Here is an 18,361-nt window from a genome sequence, read left to right on the forward strand (position 1 = left end):
TCAGGAGTTCGAGACCAGCCTGGGCAACATGGTGAAACCCCGTCTCTACTAAAATACAAAAGAAATTAGCCAGGCGTGGCGGTGTTCGCTTGTAATCCCAGCTACTCGGGAGGCTGAGGCAGGAGAATTGCTTGAACTTGGGAGGCGGAAGCTGCAGTGAGCCGAGATTGCGCCACTGCACTCCAGCACTCCAGCCTGAGTGACAGAGCAAGACTCTGTCTCACAAAAAAAAAAAAAAAATCAAAAACTACAGTTCTTCAGGTATCAAGAGAGGAAGGTACATAAACACAGGGCTCTGCAGTGGGTGCTTTTATTTTTATTTTAGATGGAGTCTCGCTCTGTCGCCCAGGCTGGAGTACAGTGGCATGATCTCGGCTCACTGCAACCTCCACCTCCTGGGTTCAAACGATTCTCCTGCCTCAGCCTCCCTAGTAGCTGGGACTACAGGGGCACACCACAACGCCCTGCTAATTTTTGTATTTTTTTTTTTTCAGTAGAGATGGGGTTTTGCCATGTTGTCCAGGATGGTCTCGAACTCCTGACCATAGGTGATCTACCCTCCTCGGCCTCCCAAAATGCTGGGATTACAGGCATTAGCCACCATGCCCAGCCTGTAAAATTCTTTATAGTGATAAAGAGTTTCAGTGTATGGGACTGATGGCTCTTTAGTCAAAAAATAATTTTTTTTTTCCTGATGATACAAGCATGATATAACTTTAAAAATTCAAACAACTGGCTGGGCACAGTGGCTCATGCCTATAATTCCAGCACTCTGGGAAGCTGAGGTGGAGGACTGCTTGAGGCCAGAAGTTTGAGATAAGTCTAGGCAACATAGTGAAATTCTATCCCTACCAAAATTACAAAAATTAGCCAGGCATGGTGGCATGCACCTGTAGTCCCAGTTACTTGGGAGGCTGTGGTGGGAGGATCGCTTCAGCCTGGGTAGTCGAGGATGCAGTGAGCTGTGTTCGTGCCACTGCACTCCAGCCTGGGAAACAGAATGAGACTGTGTCTCTAAAAAAAAACAACAACAACAACAACAAAAAAAACAAAATAAAAATCAAACAATGTAAAAGTGGCCTATAACTGCAGTTGGATTTAGGGATGGAGAAAAAGCCAGGGATGTCTATGGCCCAAATTACTGAGCAGTAAAAGGCACTGCCCACTTCAACAGCCAAGATAGGCTCTACATCTTCCTCCGTTGTTTCTTCTCTTCCATCTGTCCCTCTTTCAGGCTAAGGCCAATCCCCTCACATCTGCCTTGGATTGCATCTACCTCCACCTTCCTAGAAACTGTACAAGACTGATTCCTCCTTCTACCTCTTGTGTTTTCAACACGTCCCTCTGAATCAGATCCCTCTCATTCACTTTTTATTTTTATTTATTTATTTATTTATTTGAGGCGGAGTCTCCCTCTGTTGCCCAGGCTGGAGTGCAGTGGCGCGATCTCGGCTCACTGCAAGCTCCGCCTCCCGGGTTCACGCCATTCTCCTGCCTCAGCCTCCCGAGGAGCTGGGACTACAGGCGCCCGCCACCACGCCCGGCTAATTTTTTTTTGTATTTTTAGTAGAGACGGGGTTTCACTGTGTTAGCCAGGAAGGTCTCGATCTCCTGACCTCGTGATCCGCCCGCCTCGGCCTCCCAAAGTGCTGGGATTACTGGCGTGAACCACCGCACCCGGCCCCATTCACTTTTTAAATGCTCAAGCCTCTCTCATTATTAAAAGAAATGCCACTACTCAACTCTATAGCTTACCTCCAAGGACCACTCCCCCTCTCTCCTCCTCTTCATATCAAAATTTCTTAAAAGAGCTATCTACTCAGTTTGCCCATGATTCACCTCACGTCCACTCCTCACACCTCTGCAATCTGCCACTGCCATCACATCGTTTTGCATCTCTCCCCAAGGGCATCAATTATCTCCATATTGCTAAATCCAACCTGCTTTTTCAGCCTCATCCTACTTGGCACTTGTAGTACTAATTGTTGGCTGTCTACCAGCTTCTATTTCTCCATTCTTCTTTATGGGCAAACCCCAATTTTATTCAGGTTTTTACTGTGTCCTAATGTGTTTCAGGGAAGGGTACTCCCGATTTGTGGATAGACAGCTTCTGGGCCAATCAGAGCATGGGTTTCCCCTGGTGATTGTTCTGGTTCAGACTGGACATATGAGCCAAACTGACTCAATCAGATTGAAAAGATCTAAGACCAGGAAGAGAAGGCCCCACTCTCTTTCACTCTTGCTCTCTTTTATGCAAGATATTTAATATTTATTCTAGTTTTAGTGGCCATGCCCTATTATTTTTAGCATAAACCATCCCAACTGATACATTTACTCCTACTGACTTTTCCTCCCTTGAAATACTCTTCCTTTGGTTTCCATGGCCCTTACCATCCCCACCAATCCTGGTTTTCCTTCTACTGCTCTGACTACTACTACTCAGATTCCTAAGCTGGGGATTATGGGGTGAGGCATTGGCTTTTTCACACAACGGGGATGTTGTTAAGTATAAAACATACATTAGAGATGGCTTTCTAAGAAGTTCCCTGATAGTAATTTAATAAAGCTAGGAGGAAAACTTAATAAATAATAAATAAAAAAATTGGTGTTATAATAAGGTGAACACTGGGCCGGGCACGGTGGCTCATGCCTGTAATCCCAGCACTTTGGGAGGCCAAGGTGGGTGGATCACCTGAGGTCAGGCGTTCAAGACCAGCCTGGCCAACAGGGTGAAACCCCCTCTCTACTAAAAATGAAAAAGAAAAAAAAAAAAAAATTAGCTGGGCATGGTGATGGGCACCTGTAATCCCAGCTACTCAGGGGGCTGAGGCAGAGGTTGCAGTGAGCCAAGATCGCACCATTGCACTCCAGCCTGGGCAACAAGAGCGAAACTCCGTCTCAAAAAAATATATATATATACATATATATATACATGTATATATATATACATGTATATATATATATACGTATATATTTATACATGTATATATATATACGTATATATTTATAAATATATATTATTAAATATATATATTTAATAAGGTGAACACTGGTAAATACAACCAGTGTTGTATTTATCCACTTTGTGTAGATAGTACAACCAGTGTATATGTTATCCACTTTGTATCTATGTATTTATATTTATTTTTTTGAGACAGAGTCTCACTCTGTTGCCCAGGCTGGAGTGCAATAGCGCAATCTCGGCTCACTACAAGCTCTGCCTCCTGGGTTCACGCCATTCTCCTGCCTCAGCCTCCTGAGTAGATGGGACTACAGGCGCCCACCACCACACAGGCACCTGCCACCACACCTGGCTAATTTTTTGTATCTTTAGTAGAAACAGGGTTTCACTGTGTTAGTCAGGATGGACTCGATCTCCTCATGATCTGCCCGCCTCGGCCTCCCAAAGTGCTAGGATTACAGGCGTTAGCCACCGTGCCCAACCTATTTATTTATTTTTGAGACAGGGTCTCACTCTGTCGCCCAGGCTGGAGTGCATTGCTGCAGCCTGGACCTGCAGGGCTTAAGCAATCCTCCCACTTCAGCCACCTGAGTAGCTGGGACTATAGGCATGTGTCACCATGCCTGGCTAACTTTCAAAATTTTTCATAGAAACACAGTCTTACTCTGTTGCCCAGGCTTATTTTATTTTTTATTTTTATTTTCTTTAGAGACAGGGTCTCATTCTTTTGCCTAAGCTGGAGTGCAGTGGTGTGATCATAGTTCACCGCAGCCTCAAACGCCTGGGCTCAAGTGATTATCTTGCTTCAGTCTCCCAAACAGCTGAGACTACAGGTGCATGCCACCATGCCCAGCTCATTTTTTTTTTTAAATAGAGATGGGGTCTTGCTGTGTTACCCAGGCTAGTCTCGAACTCTGGTGTCAAGTAATCCTCCTGCCTTGGCCTCCCAAAGTGCTGAGATTACAGGCATAAGCCACAGTGCTGGGCCAACTGTGTGTTTATTTAAATGAGAACTGCTGGTGGTTATCAGTGTGTCATAAGGGACAAAGAACCTAATGGCAGAGTTCTATGCTACAGGTCCTGTTTCTGGGGCTCTGGGGGGCTCTATCCACTGTTTCCAGCAAGTCCCCTGACCCATCTCTCTAGCAGCCATAGGACTGTGTGTGTTATACTCAGAGCAACTCAGAAGGGAGTAGGTCTTTCAGGTTAGACCTGGCCTGACTGCCCAGAAATGTCTCAGAGAAAGGCTGGGGCATCCTTCCCAGTGACTGCACATAGGAAAAGCCAGCCCATCAGGTATAAGCAACAGGATCATCATGCCCAGGGTCACAGAAAAGAACATGACACTGTGTTCTTCTCTTATTGCTATTTGGCCAAAGGCATGAAGTACATCTTACTTATTTTTCTTTTTTTTTTTTTTTTCCGAGTCTGATCTTATTTATTTGTTACTCAAAAAATCTTATTTCTGACTGGATTCAGACTTAGAAGTAGAAGCTCGCAGAGAGGAAAGTCTGCGTCTCTTCGCAGTTTGTTCCTGGCGCTTCTCCTTAGCCTCCTTCATTCTCTTGGCCAAAAGTTTAGCATATTCTGCAGCCTCTTCCTTATTTTTCTCAGTAGGCTGCTTCTTCAGAGCAATACGCCGTCGTTTGTGCCGCAGTACACGTGGAGTAACAAGACGCTGAATCTTGGGTGCTTTGGTCCTAGGTTTCTTACCTTCTTTGTTTAAGGGCTTTCTTACAACATACTGGTGGACATCATCTTCTTTAGAGAGACTGAAAAGTTGGCGGATTCTGCTAGCTCTTTTGGGGCCCAGGTGGCGAGGCACTGTAGTATCAGTCAGTCCAGGAATATCCTTCTCTCCTTTTTTTACAATAACCAAGTTGAGAACGCTCAGATTTGCATCCACAATGCAACCACGAACTGATTTTCTCTCTCTCTCTCTCCAGTTCTCCTTGGTCTGTAACAGGAATGCCCTTATTCAGTAGCAGGCAGACACGGCCATGGGTCAAGACACCCTGCTTCATGGGGAAACCTTGTTTGTCATTCCCACCACTGATTCGGACCACATAACCCTTCCATTCTTCACCCAGAGTGTCAGCAGCAACTTCTGTGGCCATACGCTTCTCATAAGAAGTACGAAGTTTGCATTCACCATCCACTTCAATGAGTTTCTGGCAGCCAGTGGCTAGGAGGGAGATGTTCAGCTTCATCTTGAAGCAGCTGAATGCCTCCGAGGCACCATGGAAAAGAGCTATTTTTCTTTTATTACAAAGCACAGCACTTGATAAATACTAAAACACTCAGTAAATAGGTATTAACTTAACAAATTAGACTGATATTGTATGTCCTTCAGAAGTTTAACCTGGTCATAAGTATGAGTCATTTAGAGAAATTTCAGGGCTTAAGGCTCTAGTTTTGGAGCCCAAAAAGGCCCCAATTCAAGTCCTAACCATACTAACACCAGTTCCCATATCTTGAAAATGCAGGTGACAACATCTGCCCCAGAGAGTTGTGTGTGAAGGTTAGATGATGCCTGTATTTCATTTATGCCTTATGACAATCCTGATACATACCTATTATTCTTTTGGTTTCTGTCCTTCCTACTTGAAAAATAGGGGCTATGCTTACCTTATTTTATTACAGCTAGTAAAAGCACATAGTATATACTGAAAAATATTTGCCAAATAGACGAGTAAAAAGGACTCAAGATAATTTCTAAGAAATGGTGAACAATATGGTCACAGAAAACTGTTTCCTCGTATATTTTAACAATATAAATCCTTTTAAATGCCTGTTTTTCTTCTCTTCTCCCAGATTTTCTTCATTTTTATTAATGTAATTCCTACCTATATTTACTGCTTCTTAATCTTCATATCATCAAAACTACAGACATATATAAAGTACCTTCATAAAGTTCTTGTATGACTTAAAAACTTTAATGGCTTAAATAATTGGTATGATGAAAATAAGCCTTTAAAAGTATACTATACAATTTTTAAAATAGTTTCAAATCCTGTGACAAATGGAAAATGGCTTTATGTACTTGAGAAAGAGAGCTGCATTCTATGCCTACTCATCTTGAAGTTCATATTTGCAAGCAGGAGAAAGTCCTTCTGTACCAGAGGGATCACTGATTAGCTCTACTATAGTTAAGCTTTACTTAACTATAGCCTAATCAAGGTTTAAAACTAAATGAACATTAGGAAGATTATGTATTGCATTTACTTGTCACATTTTGTAGGTATTGAAATTTTTCTAGATGGGTAAACTATAACCAAAACATAGAGACAAGGAACAGCTTAACTGATTTATTTTTGCCAACTATAGTTTTAACAGACAGTTCTGAATCTCCCAACAATTTTTTTTTTTTTTTTTTTTTTTTAGGCAGGGTCTTGTTCTGTTGCCCAGGCTGGAGTGCAGTGATGTAATCACAGCTCACTGAATCCTTGACTTCTCGGGCTTAAGCAACCCTCCCACCTCAGCCTCCTGAGTAACTGGGACTACAGGTACACACCACCAGGCCTGGGTAATTTTTTTATTTTTTGTAGAGACGGGGTTTCGCCATGTTGCCCAGGCTGAGCTCAAGTGATCCACCTGCCTCAGCCTCCCAAAGTGCTGGGGTTATAGGTGCGAACCACAGTGTAATCTTTTTTATATTAATATGTAATATTTGTATATATCTTAGGGGTACATGCGATATTTTGTTAGCTGATACTTTGTTACATGTGTAAAATGTGTAATGATCAAGTCAAGGGATTTAGGATATCCATCACATTGAATATTTAACAATTCTATGTGTTGGGAACATTTTAAGTCCTTTCTTCTATTTGAATTATACAATGCATTATTGTTAACTATAGTCACCATACTCTGCTCTTGAACATTAGAACTTATTCCTTCTTTCTAATTGTATGTTTATACCCATTAACCAACCCTTCTTCACAGCCCCTCACAACACACCCATCCCAACCTCTGGTATTTATCTTGTACTCCCTACATCCATGACATCCATTTTTTTTTTTTTTTTTTTTTTTTTTTGAGATGGAGTTTAGCTCTTGTTGCCCAGGCTGGAGTGCAATGGTGCGATCTTGGCTCACCACAACCTCTGCCTCCCGGGTTCAAGCAATTCTCTTGCCTCAGCCTCCCGAGTAGCAGGGATTACAGGCATGCATCACCACGCCTGGCTAATTTTGTATTTTTAGTAGAGACGGGGTTTCTCCATGTTGGTCAGGCCAGTCTCGAATTCCTGACCTCAGGTGATCCGCCTGCCTCGGCTTCCCAAAGTGCTGGGATTACAGGCATGAGCCACAGCGCCTGGCCACTTTTTTAGCTCCCATATAAGTGAGAGCATGCCATATTTGTCTTTCTATACCTGCCTTATTTCACTTAACATAATGACCTCCAATTCCATCCATGTTGCTACAAATGACATGACTGCATTATTTTTTATGGCCAAATAGTATCCCATTGTGTATATATACCATATTTTCTTAATCCATTTGTCCGCTGATAGACACTTAGGTTGATTCTGTATCTTTGTTATTGTGAATAGTGCTGCAATAAACATGGAGGTGCAGGTATCTTTCTGATACGCTGATTTTTCTTCTTTTGGATAAATAGTAGTAGGATTGCTAGATCATACAGTAGTTCTATTTTTAGCTTTTTGAGAAATATTCATACTGTTTTCCATAATGGCTATACTGATTTACATTCCCACCAACAGTGTATAAGAGTTTGCTTTTCTCTGCATCCTCGCCAGCATCTGTTATTTTTAATCTTTTGAATAATAGCTATTCTAACAGTTACCAAGGTAATATTAAAATACAGCTGTATGGCTTTAAAGAGAAGCTGATTTAAAAAAATACAGCTGTGAATAAGAACAAAAAAGTTTAAAATTACCAAAAAATATGTTTCTTTTGTCTATTTAAAAATATAAGGAACCAGCTGGCCCTCACTCTTCCTTTCCTCTAGCCATCATATTTAAACAACTATGAGCCTGGGAAGCTTTATCCTGCAAAATGAAATTTAGCTGCTAGACACCAAAGAAACAACATGAACTAAAAGATGCTGAAAATCCAAGTTGCACTCTTGATTTTGGGAAGCATATCCCCTTGAATTCTTGAGGACAATACAGTGATCCCAGATGGTAGCAAAGGGCATGAGTGTGCTGGCCTGACCCCTCGACTGCCCACAGGAACACAGAGCATCCCAGTGTGATTCCGGTGTAAGCCACCATGCCCCACCTCCAATACTGTATTTTTTTTCAACCTCATTTACTTTTTTTCAGTAGAGATGAGGTTTCACCATGTTGCTCAGGCTGGTCTTGAACCCCTGGACTCAAGTGATCCGCCCACCTCAGCCTCCCAAAGTGCTGGAATTACAAGCGTGAACTACCCTGCTTGGCCCAACACACACACACACACACACACACACACACACACACACACACATTTTTTTTTTTTTTGAGACAGAGTTACAGAGTTTCCCACTGTTGCCCAGGCTGGAGTGCAGTGGTATGATCATAGCTCACTGCAGACTCCACCTCCCAGGTTCAAGCAATTCTTGTGCCTCAGCCTCCCGAGTAACTGGGACTTCAGGCATGTGCCACTATGCCCAGCTAATTTTTGTATTTTTAGTAGAGATGGGGTTTCACTATGATGGCCAGGCTGGTCTCGATCTCCTGGCCTCAAGTGATCTGCCTGCCTCGGTCTCCCAAAGTGCTGGGACTACAGGCATAAGCCACCGCTTCCAGCGTTTCTATTCTTGGAAACAGTCTCACTCTATCTCCCAGCTTGGAGTGCAGTGGCACGATCTTGGCTTATTACAACCTCCGCCTCCTAGGTTCGAGCAATTCTCATGCCTCGGCCTCCCAAGTAGCTGGGATTATAGGTGCCTGCCACCACTCCTGGCTAACTTTTCTATTTTTAGTAGATATGGGGTTTCACGATGTTGGCCAGGCTGGTTTGGAACTCCTGACCTCAAGTGATCCACCCTCCTTGGCCTCTCAAAGTGCTGGGATTACAGGCATGAGCCACTGCGTCCAGCCCCAGCCTGTATTTTTAAAGGTTTTTATTTTGTCCAAAGCCAAAAACAATTAAAAAAAAAAAAAGAAAAAAATTTGCAAATATCTATATGTATACATATATGTAAATATATATAAAACAATACTCCATGACAACTAACCACAAGAGGGCGCTTCCACAATGGAAAGAAACCACCAACCTTATTTCCTTTACTTATTTGAGTAAGTGTTGGGCACACATTTTCAAACTTTTGTAGAGTAACTCCTATTTCAAATCCTTTATTTTTCCATAGCCATAAGCTTGCTAGATACTCATATTTTAAGGGCGTCTATCCACAACTTAGATTTCAATCTTCTTAATTGGAGAGTCCATGTATCTAGTACTTGGTAAATGAGTCCTTACATTATTTTTTCTTTTAAGAGACAAGGTCTCACTATGTTGCCCAGGCCGGAATACAGTGGCTATTCACAGGCTTGATCATTGTGCACTACAGCCCTGAAATGGGCCCAAGCAATCTTCCCACCTTAGCCACCTGACCAGCTGAGACTACGGTGTGTGCCACTATGTCTGGCTATTTTTTTTTTTTCATTTAATTAAATTAATTTATTTATTTTGAGACTGGTTCTGGCTCCCATCACCCAGGCTGGAGTGCCATAGCACTATCACAGCTCACTGCAGCCTTGACTTCCTGGGCTCAGGTGATCCTCCTACCTCAGCCTCCTGAGTAGCTGGGACTACAGATGTGTGTCACCACTCCCAGCTAAATTTTTGTATTTTTAGTAGAGATGAGGATTCACCATGTTACCCAGGCTGGTCTCAAACTCCTGGGCTCAAACAATGCGCCAGCCTTAGCCTTCCAAAGTGCTGGGATTACAGGTGTGAGCCACTGTACCCAGCTTCATTTTTCATTGTAGAGATGGGGTCCTCAATATATTGCTCAGGCTGGTCTTAAAACTCCTGGCCTCAAGCAATCCTCCTGCCTCAGCCTCCCGAGTAGCTGGGATTACAGGTGTAAGCCACCTTGCCTGGCTAGTCTTTACACTATTAAATGCAGATTAAATGACAACTGGCCTGGCACAGTGGCTTGTGCCTATAATCCTAGTTACTCAGGAGGCTTAAGACCAGAGAATAGCTTGAGGCCAGGAGTTGAGACCAGCCTGGGCAACACAGTAAGACGTCATCTCTAAAAAAAAATAATAATAAACCGAAGGCTGGGCATGGTGGCTCACGCCTGTAATCCCAGCACTTTGGGAGGCCAAGGTGGGTGGGTCACCTGAGGTCAGAAGTTCAAGACCAGCCTGGCCAATATGGTGAAACCCTGTCTCTACAAAAAATACAAAACTTAGCTGGGCATGATGGCAGGTGCCTGTAATCCCAGCTACTCGGAAGGCTGAGACAGGAGAACAGCTTGTACCTGGGAGGCGGAGGTTGCAGTGAGCCGAGATCATGCCACTGCATTTCAGCCTGGGCGACAGAGTGAGACTCCATCTCAAAAAAATAAATAAGTAAACTGAAAAGGCCAGGTGCCATCGCCTGGAATCCCAGCATTTTGGGAAACTGAGGCAGGAGGATCTCTTGAGGCCAAGAGAGTTTGAGACCAGCCTGGACAACAAAGTGAGGCCCATCTCTACTAAAAAAAGAAAAAATTTTGTTTTGTTTTAATTAGCTGGGTGCTGTGGTAGGCACCTGTAGTCCCAGCTACTCGGGAGGCTTGAGGGAGGATCACTTAAACACAGGAGAGTTCAAGGCTGCAGTGAGCTCGGATCACATCATTGCACTCCAGCCTGGGTGACAGAGCTAGACCCTGTCTCTTTAAATAAATAAATAAATAGAAGCTCAAAGCTGCTGCAGTGAGCTATGATGGATCATGCCACTGGACTCCAGCCTGGGTGATAGAGATCTCCACTCTAAAGAAAAAAAAAAGAGATGAACTCTTCATTCATAAAAATGTCATGTTGTACATACGGTATTATAAATGTGCTTCGAGTCATATACTACGCTTAAAAAAACTTTGCTAGTAAAATAGAGAAACCAGGTTTCTTTCTATCATTATCACTTTTAGCTGCCATACTTTAGCACATTTTTAAGTCTGGCACAAATGATTAATAGTTTTACTTTAAAACAGATTATGGTACAGTCATGCATCACCTAATGACAAGAATATGTTTGGAGAAATGCGTAGTGCATCATGAGATGATTTCGTGATTGTATGAACATCATAGAGAGTACTTACATAAGCCTAGATGGCATACCCCACTATACACCTAGGCTCTATGGTATTGCCTATTGCTCTTAGGCTACAAACTTATATATTATGGTACTGTGCTGAATAATGTAGGCAACTGTAACACAATGGTAAGAATTTGTGTATCTTTTTTTTTTTTTCTTTTTTTTTTGAGACGGGGTCTCACTCTGGTTGCCCAGGCTGGAGTGCAGTGGTATGATCTCAACTCACTCAGTCTCCCGAGTAGCTGGGACTATAGGTGCACACCACCACCCTCAGGTTTGTTTTTGTTTGTTTGTTTGTTTTTGAGACGGAGTCTCACTCTGTCGCCCAGGCTGGAGTGCAGTGGCGTGATCTTGGCTCACTGCAACCTCCGCCTCCTGAGTTCAAGCAATTCTTCTGCCTCAGCCTCCTGAACAGCTGGGACTACAGGTGCATGCTGCCACGCCCAGCTAATTTTTTGTGTTTTAGTAGAGACAGGGTTTCACTGTGTTGCCCAGGCTGGTCGCGAACTCCTCAGCTCAGGCAATCCACCCACCTCGGCCTCCCAAAGTGCTGGGATTACAGGCGTGAGCCACTGCGCACGGCCTATTTTTTTTTTAAGTAAAGACGGGGTTTCACCATGTTGCCCAGGCTGCATTTGTGTGTCTTAACATATGTACACTTAGAAAAGGTATAGTAAAAATATAGTATTACAATCTGAGGGGATTGCTGTCATATATGCAATCCATCACTGACTGAAATGTCATTATGCAGCACATGACTGTATAACAGTTCCATTTAATTACTACTAGAAATAAAAAGTCAGCATCTCTACCTAGAGAGACTTCCTTGATCAGCTCAGCAGCAGCATGGCAACCCTGAACAAGTATCCTAGTCCAGGATGACAGATCCCGATGTGTCTCCACCCTGAAGAGATGCATCTCAATGCCCTGTCGAGAGCCTGTCCTGGTAGCAAATGTAAGGTCAGATCCAAGAGAGGGGGATCGACATCCGGAGCCAGAATGAACCAACCTAGGACCACAAACAGAGCAGAGATCAAAAGTAACTACATTATCAGACGAAAATGTCAGGAATTTGTGCTCACTGATAAGCAGAAACTTATAAAAGCAATCAGTAGTTTTTGGATATAGACATTTCAAAGCAAGATTATAGTCTGTGAAATACAGACCATTCTGTTTTCCCATAAAATGACCCCTGGTGTCACAGTCAGACAAGATACCAGTCTTGAACTCCTGGGCTCAAATAATCCTCCTGCCTTGGCCTCCCAAAGTGCTGGGATTACAGGCGTGAGCCACTGGGCCTGCCCAAGATACTGGGCTGGATGAACCGTGGCCCTAATTTTCCATGAGCTCCTCTATGCTCCCAAGAGGTTATGTGTATCAACAAGATATGATTTTGATTAGGAAATAAGTAAATTAACAGTAATAACTTCAGAGGAAAAATATGCTTCTGTAAGAAAAAATGGATAGCTAACAGCGTTTCAAACATTTCAGCCAAAGAGCTTAAAAAATATATTTTTTTAACGTCAATCTCTTGTCCAATCACCAAAGAACTTCCAATGGTAGAAGGCAGTGAATATCTCTTCTGGGGAGATGCAGCTAGTAAAGATGCACAGTGAACATAAAGTCGGGTTTTATCTAAAAATTCATGCTGCTTTTGCATTTGACTCTAGAATTCCTTGGCTTGTGAAGAAATGTGTGAAAAAAGTGATTCCAAAATAAATAAAACTGTCTTTGTTTGCAAATGACATGAGTGTCTACATTTTTAAAATCCCCCAAAACAGACAAAGGAAATAAAACATCTGGATGCCTGCAGTGACTCACACCTGTAATCCCAGCACTTTCAGAGGCTGAGGCAGAAGGATCACTTGAGCCCAGGATTTTGAGACCAACCTGGGCAACATAGAGATACCCTGTCTTTACAAAAACAAAACAAAACAAAAACCAAAAAACAAAAAAGCTCAGCATGGTGGTGTGTACCTGTGGTCCCAGCTACTTGGGAGGCTGAGGTAGAAGGTTGCTTGAGCCCAGGAGGTTGAGGCTGCCGTGAGCCATGATTATGCCACTGCATTCCAGCTTTGGCAACAGAGTGAGACCCTGTACACAACTCCTAAAACTAATAAGCAATTATAGCAATGTTGCAGGAAATAAGATTAATATACAAAAGTCAGTTGCTTTGAACAATTGAAATCTGAAATTCAAAACATACCATTTATGTCAGTTACCATAAAATGAAATGCTTAAGCATAAGTCCAACAAAATATGTATAGAATCTCTATGAGAAAAACTTCAAAACTTTCCTGAAAGAAAGCAAAGATGATCTAAATAAACCAAGAGATATTTTACATTCATGGGTAGAAAGACTCCATATTAAGATGTCAGTTCTCTTTTAGGTGATCTACAGATTGAATGCCATCCCATTAAAATCCCAGCAAGTTATTTTGTAGATACTGATAAACTGATTCCGAAGTTTGTATGGAAACTCAAAAGACTCAGACAGTCAACATAATACTAAAGAAGAACAAAAGTTGAAAATAAATCTGTATACTGGCACCACTCAACTTTGACTTACTATAAAACTACAGTAATCAAAACAGTGTGAAATTGGCAAAAGAACAAACAAATTGATCAATGGAGCAGAATAGACAGCCCAGAAATAAACCCATGCAAATACAGTCAACTGATCTTCGACAAAGAAACAAAGGTGATTCAGGCCGGGCGTGGTGGCTCATGTCTGTAATCCCAGCACTTTTTGTTTTTTATTTTTTATTTTTAGTAGAGACGGGGTTTCACCATGTTAGCCAGGCTGGTCTTGAACTCCTGACCTCAGGTGATCTGCCTGCCTGGGCCTCCCTGAGTGCTGGGATTACAGGCATGAGCCACCGTGCCCGGCCAATCCCAGCACTTTGGGAGGCCGAGGTGGGCAGATCACTTGAGGTCAGGAGTTTTAAGTCCAGCCTAGCCCACATGGTAAAACCCCATCTCTACTAAAATACAAAAATTAGCCAGGCATGGTGGTGGGCGCCTGTAATCTCAGTTACTTGGGAGGCTGCGGCAGGAGAATTGCTTGAACCTGGGAGGTGGAGGTTGCAGTGAGCCGAGATCACGCCACTGCACTCCAGCCTGGGCAACAAGAGAGAGACTCCCTCTCAAAAAAAAAAAAAAAAAAAGAGAGAGAGAGAGAGAAACAAAGGTGATTCACTGGAGAAATAATGGTCTTTTCTTTTCTTTCTTTCTTAAGATGGAGTCTTGCTCTTCTCACACAGGCTGGAGCGCAATGGCACGATTTCAGCTCACTGCAACCTCCACTTCCTGGGTTCAAGCGATTCTCCTGCCTTAGTCTCCCGAATAGCTGGGATTACAGGCTCCCGCCACCATACCCAGCTAATTTTTGTATTTTTAGTAGAGACAGGGTTTTACCATGTTGGCCAGGCTGGTCTTTACCTCAGGTGATCTGCCTGCCTGGGCCTCCCAAAGTGCTGGGATTACAGGCATGAGCCACCGCACCCAGCCAAGAATCATCTGTCTTTTCAACAAATGCTGCTAGAAATAAGTAGACGTCCATATGCAAAAAAAAAAAAAAAAAAAAAACAGACCTTACATACTTTTCACAAAAATTAACTCAAAATGGATCTTTGACCTAAGTGTAAAACACAATACTAAAATTTATACAAAAATTAGCCGGGCGTGGTGGTGGGCGCCTGTAATCCCAGCTACTCAGGAGGCTGAGGCAGGAGAATCGCTTGAACCTGGGAGGCGGAGGTTGCAGTGAGCCGAGATTGCGCTATTGCACTCCAGCCTGGGGGACAAGAGCAAGACTTTGTCTCAAAAAAAAAGAAAAAAAAAATTTCTATAACATAGGAGCAACTCTAGATGATCTAAAAGGATCTAACATCAAAAGCACAATCCCTGAAGAAAAAAATTGGTAAGCTGGACTTCATTAAAATAAAAAACTTCTGATTTGCAAAAAATACTGTTAAGAGAATGAGGCTGGGTGCGGTGGCTCACGCCTGTAATCCCAGCACTTTGGGAGGCCAAGGCAGGTGGATCATGAGGTCAGGAGATGGAGATCATCCTGGCTAACACGGTGAAACCCTGTCTCTACCAAAAATACAAAAAATTAGCCAGGCATGGTGGCGGGCGTCTGTAGTCCCACCTACTCGGGAAGCTGAGGGAGGAGAATGGCGTGTACCCGGGAGGCAGAGCTTGCAGTGAGCCAAGATTGCGCCACTGCACTCCAGCCTGGGCAACAGAGCAAGACTCCATCTCAAAAAAAAAAAAAAAAAAAAAAGAGAGAGAATGAAAAGACAAGCCGCAGACAAAAAAATTTTGCAAAACACATATCTGATAGAGGACTGGTATCCAAAATATATAAAGAACTCTTAAAACTGAATGATAAGAAAACCACCCAGTTAAAAAATGGGCAAAGGACAGCCAGGCGGGGTGGCTCACACCTGTAATCCCAGCACTTCGGGAGGCTGAGGTGGGCAGATCACGAGGTCAGGAGATCGAGACCATCCTGGCTAACACGGTGAAACCCCGTCTCTACTAAAAAAATACAAAAAATTAGCCGGGCATGGTGGCGGAAGCCTGTAGTCCCAGCTACTCGGGAGGCTGAGGCAGGAGAATGGCATGAACCCAGGAGACGGAGCGTGCAGTGAGCTGAGATCGTGCCACTGCACTCCAGCCTGGGTGACAGAGTGAGACTCCGTCTCAAAAAAAAAAAAAAAAACAAAACAAAAAACTGCAAAGGACCCACTTCTTGGCATATATCCAAAAGATCTCAAAACAAGATCTTGAAGATATTTGCACACCTATGTCCACTACAGCATTATCCACAATAGCCAAGAGATGGAAGCAACTTAAATGTCCACTGACAAAAGAAAGGATAAACACAATTTGGTATAAGTATACAATGGAACATATTATTCAGCCTAAAAAAGGAAATACTGTCATAATCTACCACACTTAGCCAGTCACAAAAAGACAAATACTACATGAAGTCTATTTACATGAGGTATCCAAGGTAATCATACTCATAACAACAGAAGGTAGAATGTGGTTATCAGGGGTTGAGGGAGAGATGGAAATGGAGAATTGTTCAATAGATACAAAGTTTCTGTTTTGCAAGATAAAGTTCTAGAGATCTGCTACACAACAATGTGCACAGAGTAAACACTAATCTACTGTACACTTAAAAATAATTAGATGGCAAATTTTGTGAGTTTTTTAAAATAAAAATTTATCTGCTAAGGCTCTGTCATCCATGTTATGAGTTTTTTTTAGTATATGTGCTGCCGAAGTGAGTACACGTTATGAGTTTTTTTAACACACGCACACACACACACACACACCATTTCCCACCTCTGTCCATCAATAAACAATAACCAACCCAATAGCAAGAAGTGTCCTTAGTGCCCAGATTGAAATCATCCCCTCCCCCAAAAAGATGGTGAAGCTTCTTAGGAAATACATAAGACTGCAATACTGGCTGGGTGTGGTGGCTCATGCCTGTAATCCCAGCACTTTGAAAGGCCAAGGCAGGCAGATCACCTGAGGTCAGGAATTTGAGACCAACCTGGCCAACATGGCAAAGCCCCATCTCTAATAAAAATTGAAAAATGAGCCAGGCATGGTGGTACATACCTGTAATCCCAGCTACTTTGGAGGCTGAGGCAGGAGAATTGCTTGAACTTAGGCGGAGGTTGCAGTGAGTCGAGATTGTACCACTGCCCTCCAGCCTCAAGACTCCATCTCAAAAAAAAAAAAAAACCCTACAAAAAACAGTGAAGTATACATATAGGAAAACCATAAGAAAAGTAATTTTCCTTAAGGTCATGAAACTATTCAGTATTTTGCTTCATAGTTTAATCTATTCACTTTTTAAAAATTTTTCTGACAAAAGAAAGGATAAAGACAATTTGGTATAAATATACAATGGAACATATTATTCAGCCTAAAAAAGGAAATACTGTCATAATCTACCACACTTTTTATATTTTCTTTTTTTAAATTTTCATTTTGAGACAGGGTCTCACTCTGTCCCCCAGACTGGAGTACAGTGGCACAATGTTGGCTCATTGCAAGCTCCACCTCCCCGGCTCAAACAATCCTCCCATCTCAGCTTCCTGAGTAGCTAGGACTATAGGCGTGCACCACCATGCCCAGCTCATTTTTATATTTTGTGTAGAGATGTGGTCTCATTATGTTGCCCAGGCTGATCTTGAACTCCTGAGCTCAAGTGATCCTCCCACCTCAGCCTCCCAAGTAGTTGGGACAATAGGCGTGTGACGCCGTGCCTGGCTATATTTTTTTTATCTTGTGTAGAGACAAGGTCTCATTATGTTGCCTAGGCTGATCTTGAACTCCTGGGCTCAAGCGATCCACATGCCTCAGCCTCCCAAAGTGCAGGGATTACAGCATGAGCCACCACTCCTGGCCTCACTTTTTATATTTTCCCTATTTTAAAGAAGTAATAAGTAGATCAGTGTTAACAGAACAAAATATTACCTCATTTATAAGGATTCACTCACCTGACAATGTTTTCTATACAGCATTTTTTAAAATTTGGTGAGGAATGTACATCAAAGAGAAATAAATAAAATCTCTTTAATGTCTAGCTTAAAAATAGCTGAATTTTGACATCTGCTTCAGCAGTCTATTGTAATACGCAGTTACAGCCTCACATAGATATGTAGTTGGAAAAGGGAAGAGTATTTTAATAGCCCATTTAGATCATGTGGATAGCCTTCTGCCCACAGAACCAAAACTCAACAAGTGGTTTGGTAAAGATTAATTGCAATGTGGAATCTGAAACCTTATCAATAGTTTCTGTATCATGTTTACATTAAAAATCAACTGGTTTCTCTTGAAATTTCAATGGATCTTCTTTATGCATGCATAACTTTGCAACATCATATATCATTCATTTGGAAAAATATTTGTTCATTGAGTTACACAGATTTTCCATGTTAAAAATGGTTCCTTATAAAAGATCAAAAAAATCTCATTTGGTATTACCACTAATCTCCTCAGAAAAGCAAGTACCGGGAAGCTGTCAAGCTCACAGTAGCAGATGTGAGTTTTCTAGCATTCTAATTTTTGCTTGAAAGCTACAATTTTATCATTGGCAACAAATACTATCAGTGTT

The 18,361-nt window shown here is 42.4% G+C and overlaps 1 protein-coding gene and 1 pseudogene across 2 annotated transcripts in view; both read right to left on the reverse strand.

Annotated features, from left to right (window-relative positions):
- Nucleotides 1-18,361, reverse strand: part of SNTB2 (syntrophin beta 2) — a 128,617-nt gene that overhangs the window by 14,258 nt on the left and 95,998 nt on the right. Inside the window, exon 5 of the mRNA XM_003262936.4 lies at nucleotides 12,027-12,223. Coding sequence (XP_003262984.3) covers nucleotides 12,027-12,223 — 197 coding nt within the window. The remainder of the gene's footprint in view (nucleotides 1-12,026; nucleotides 12,224-18,361) is intronic.
- Nucleotides 4,380-5,277, reverse strand: LOC100599805 (annotated as a pseudogene). The gene has a single exon (XR_121521.4). The product of XR_121521.4 is annotated as a 40S ribosomal protein S6 pseudogene (transcript).

Source organism: Nomascus leucogenys, chromosome 2 (assembly GCF_006542625.1).
Source record: "Nomascus leucogenys isolate Asia chromosome 2, Asia_NLE_v1, whole genome shotgun sequence".
Lineage (NCBI taxonomy): Eukaryota > Metazoa > Chordata > Mammalia > Primates > Hylobatidae > Nomascus > Nomascus leucogenys.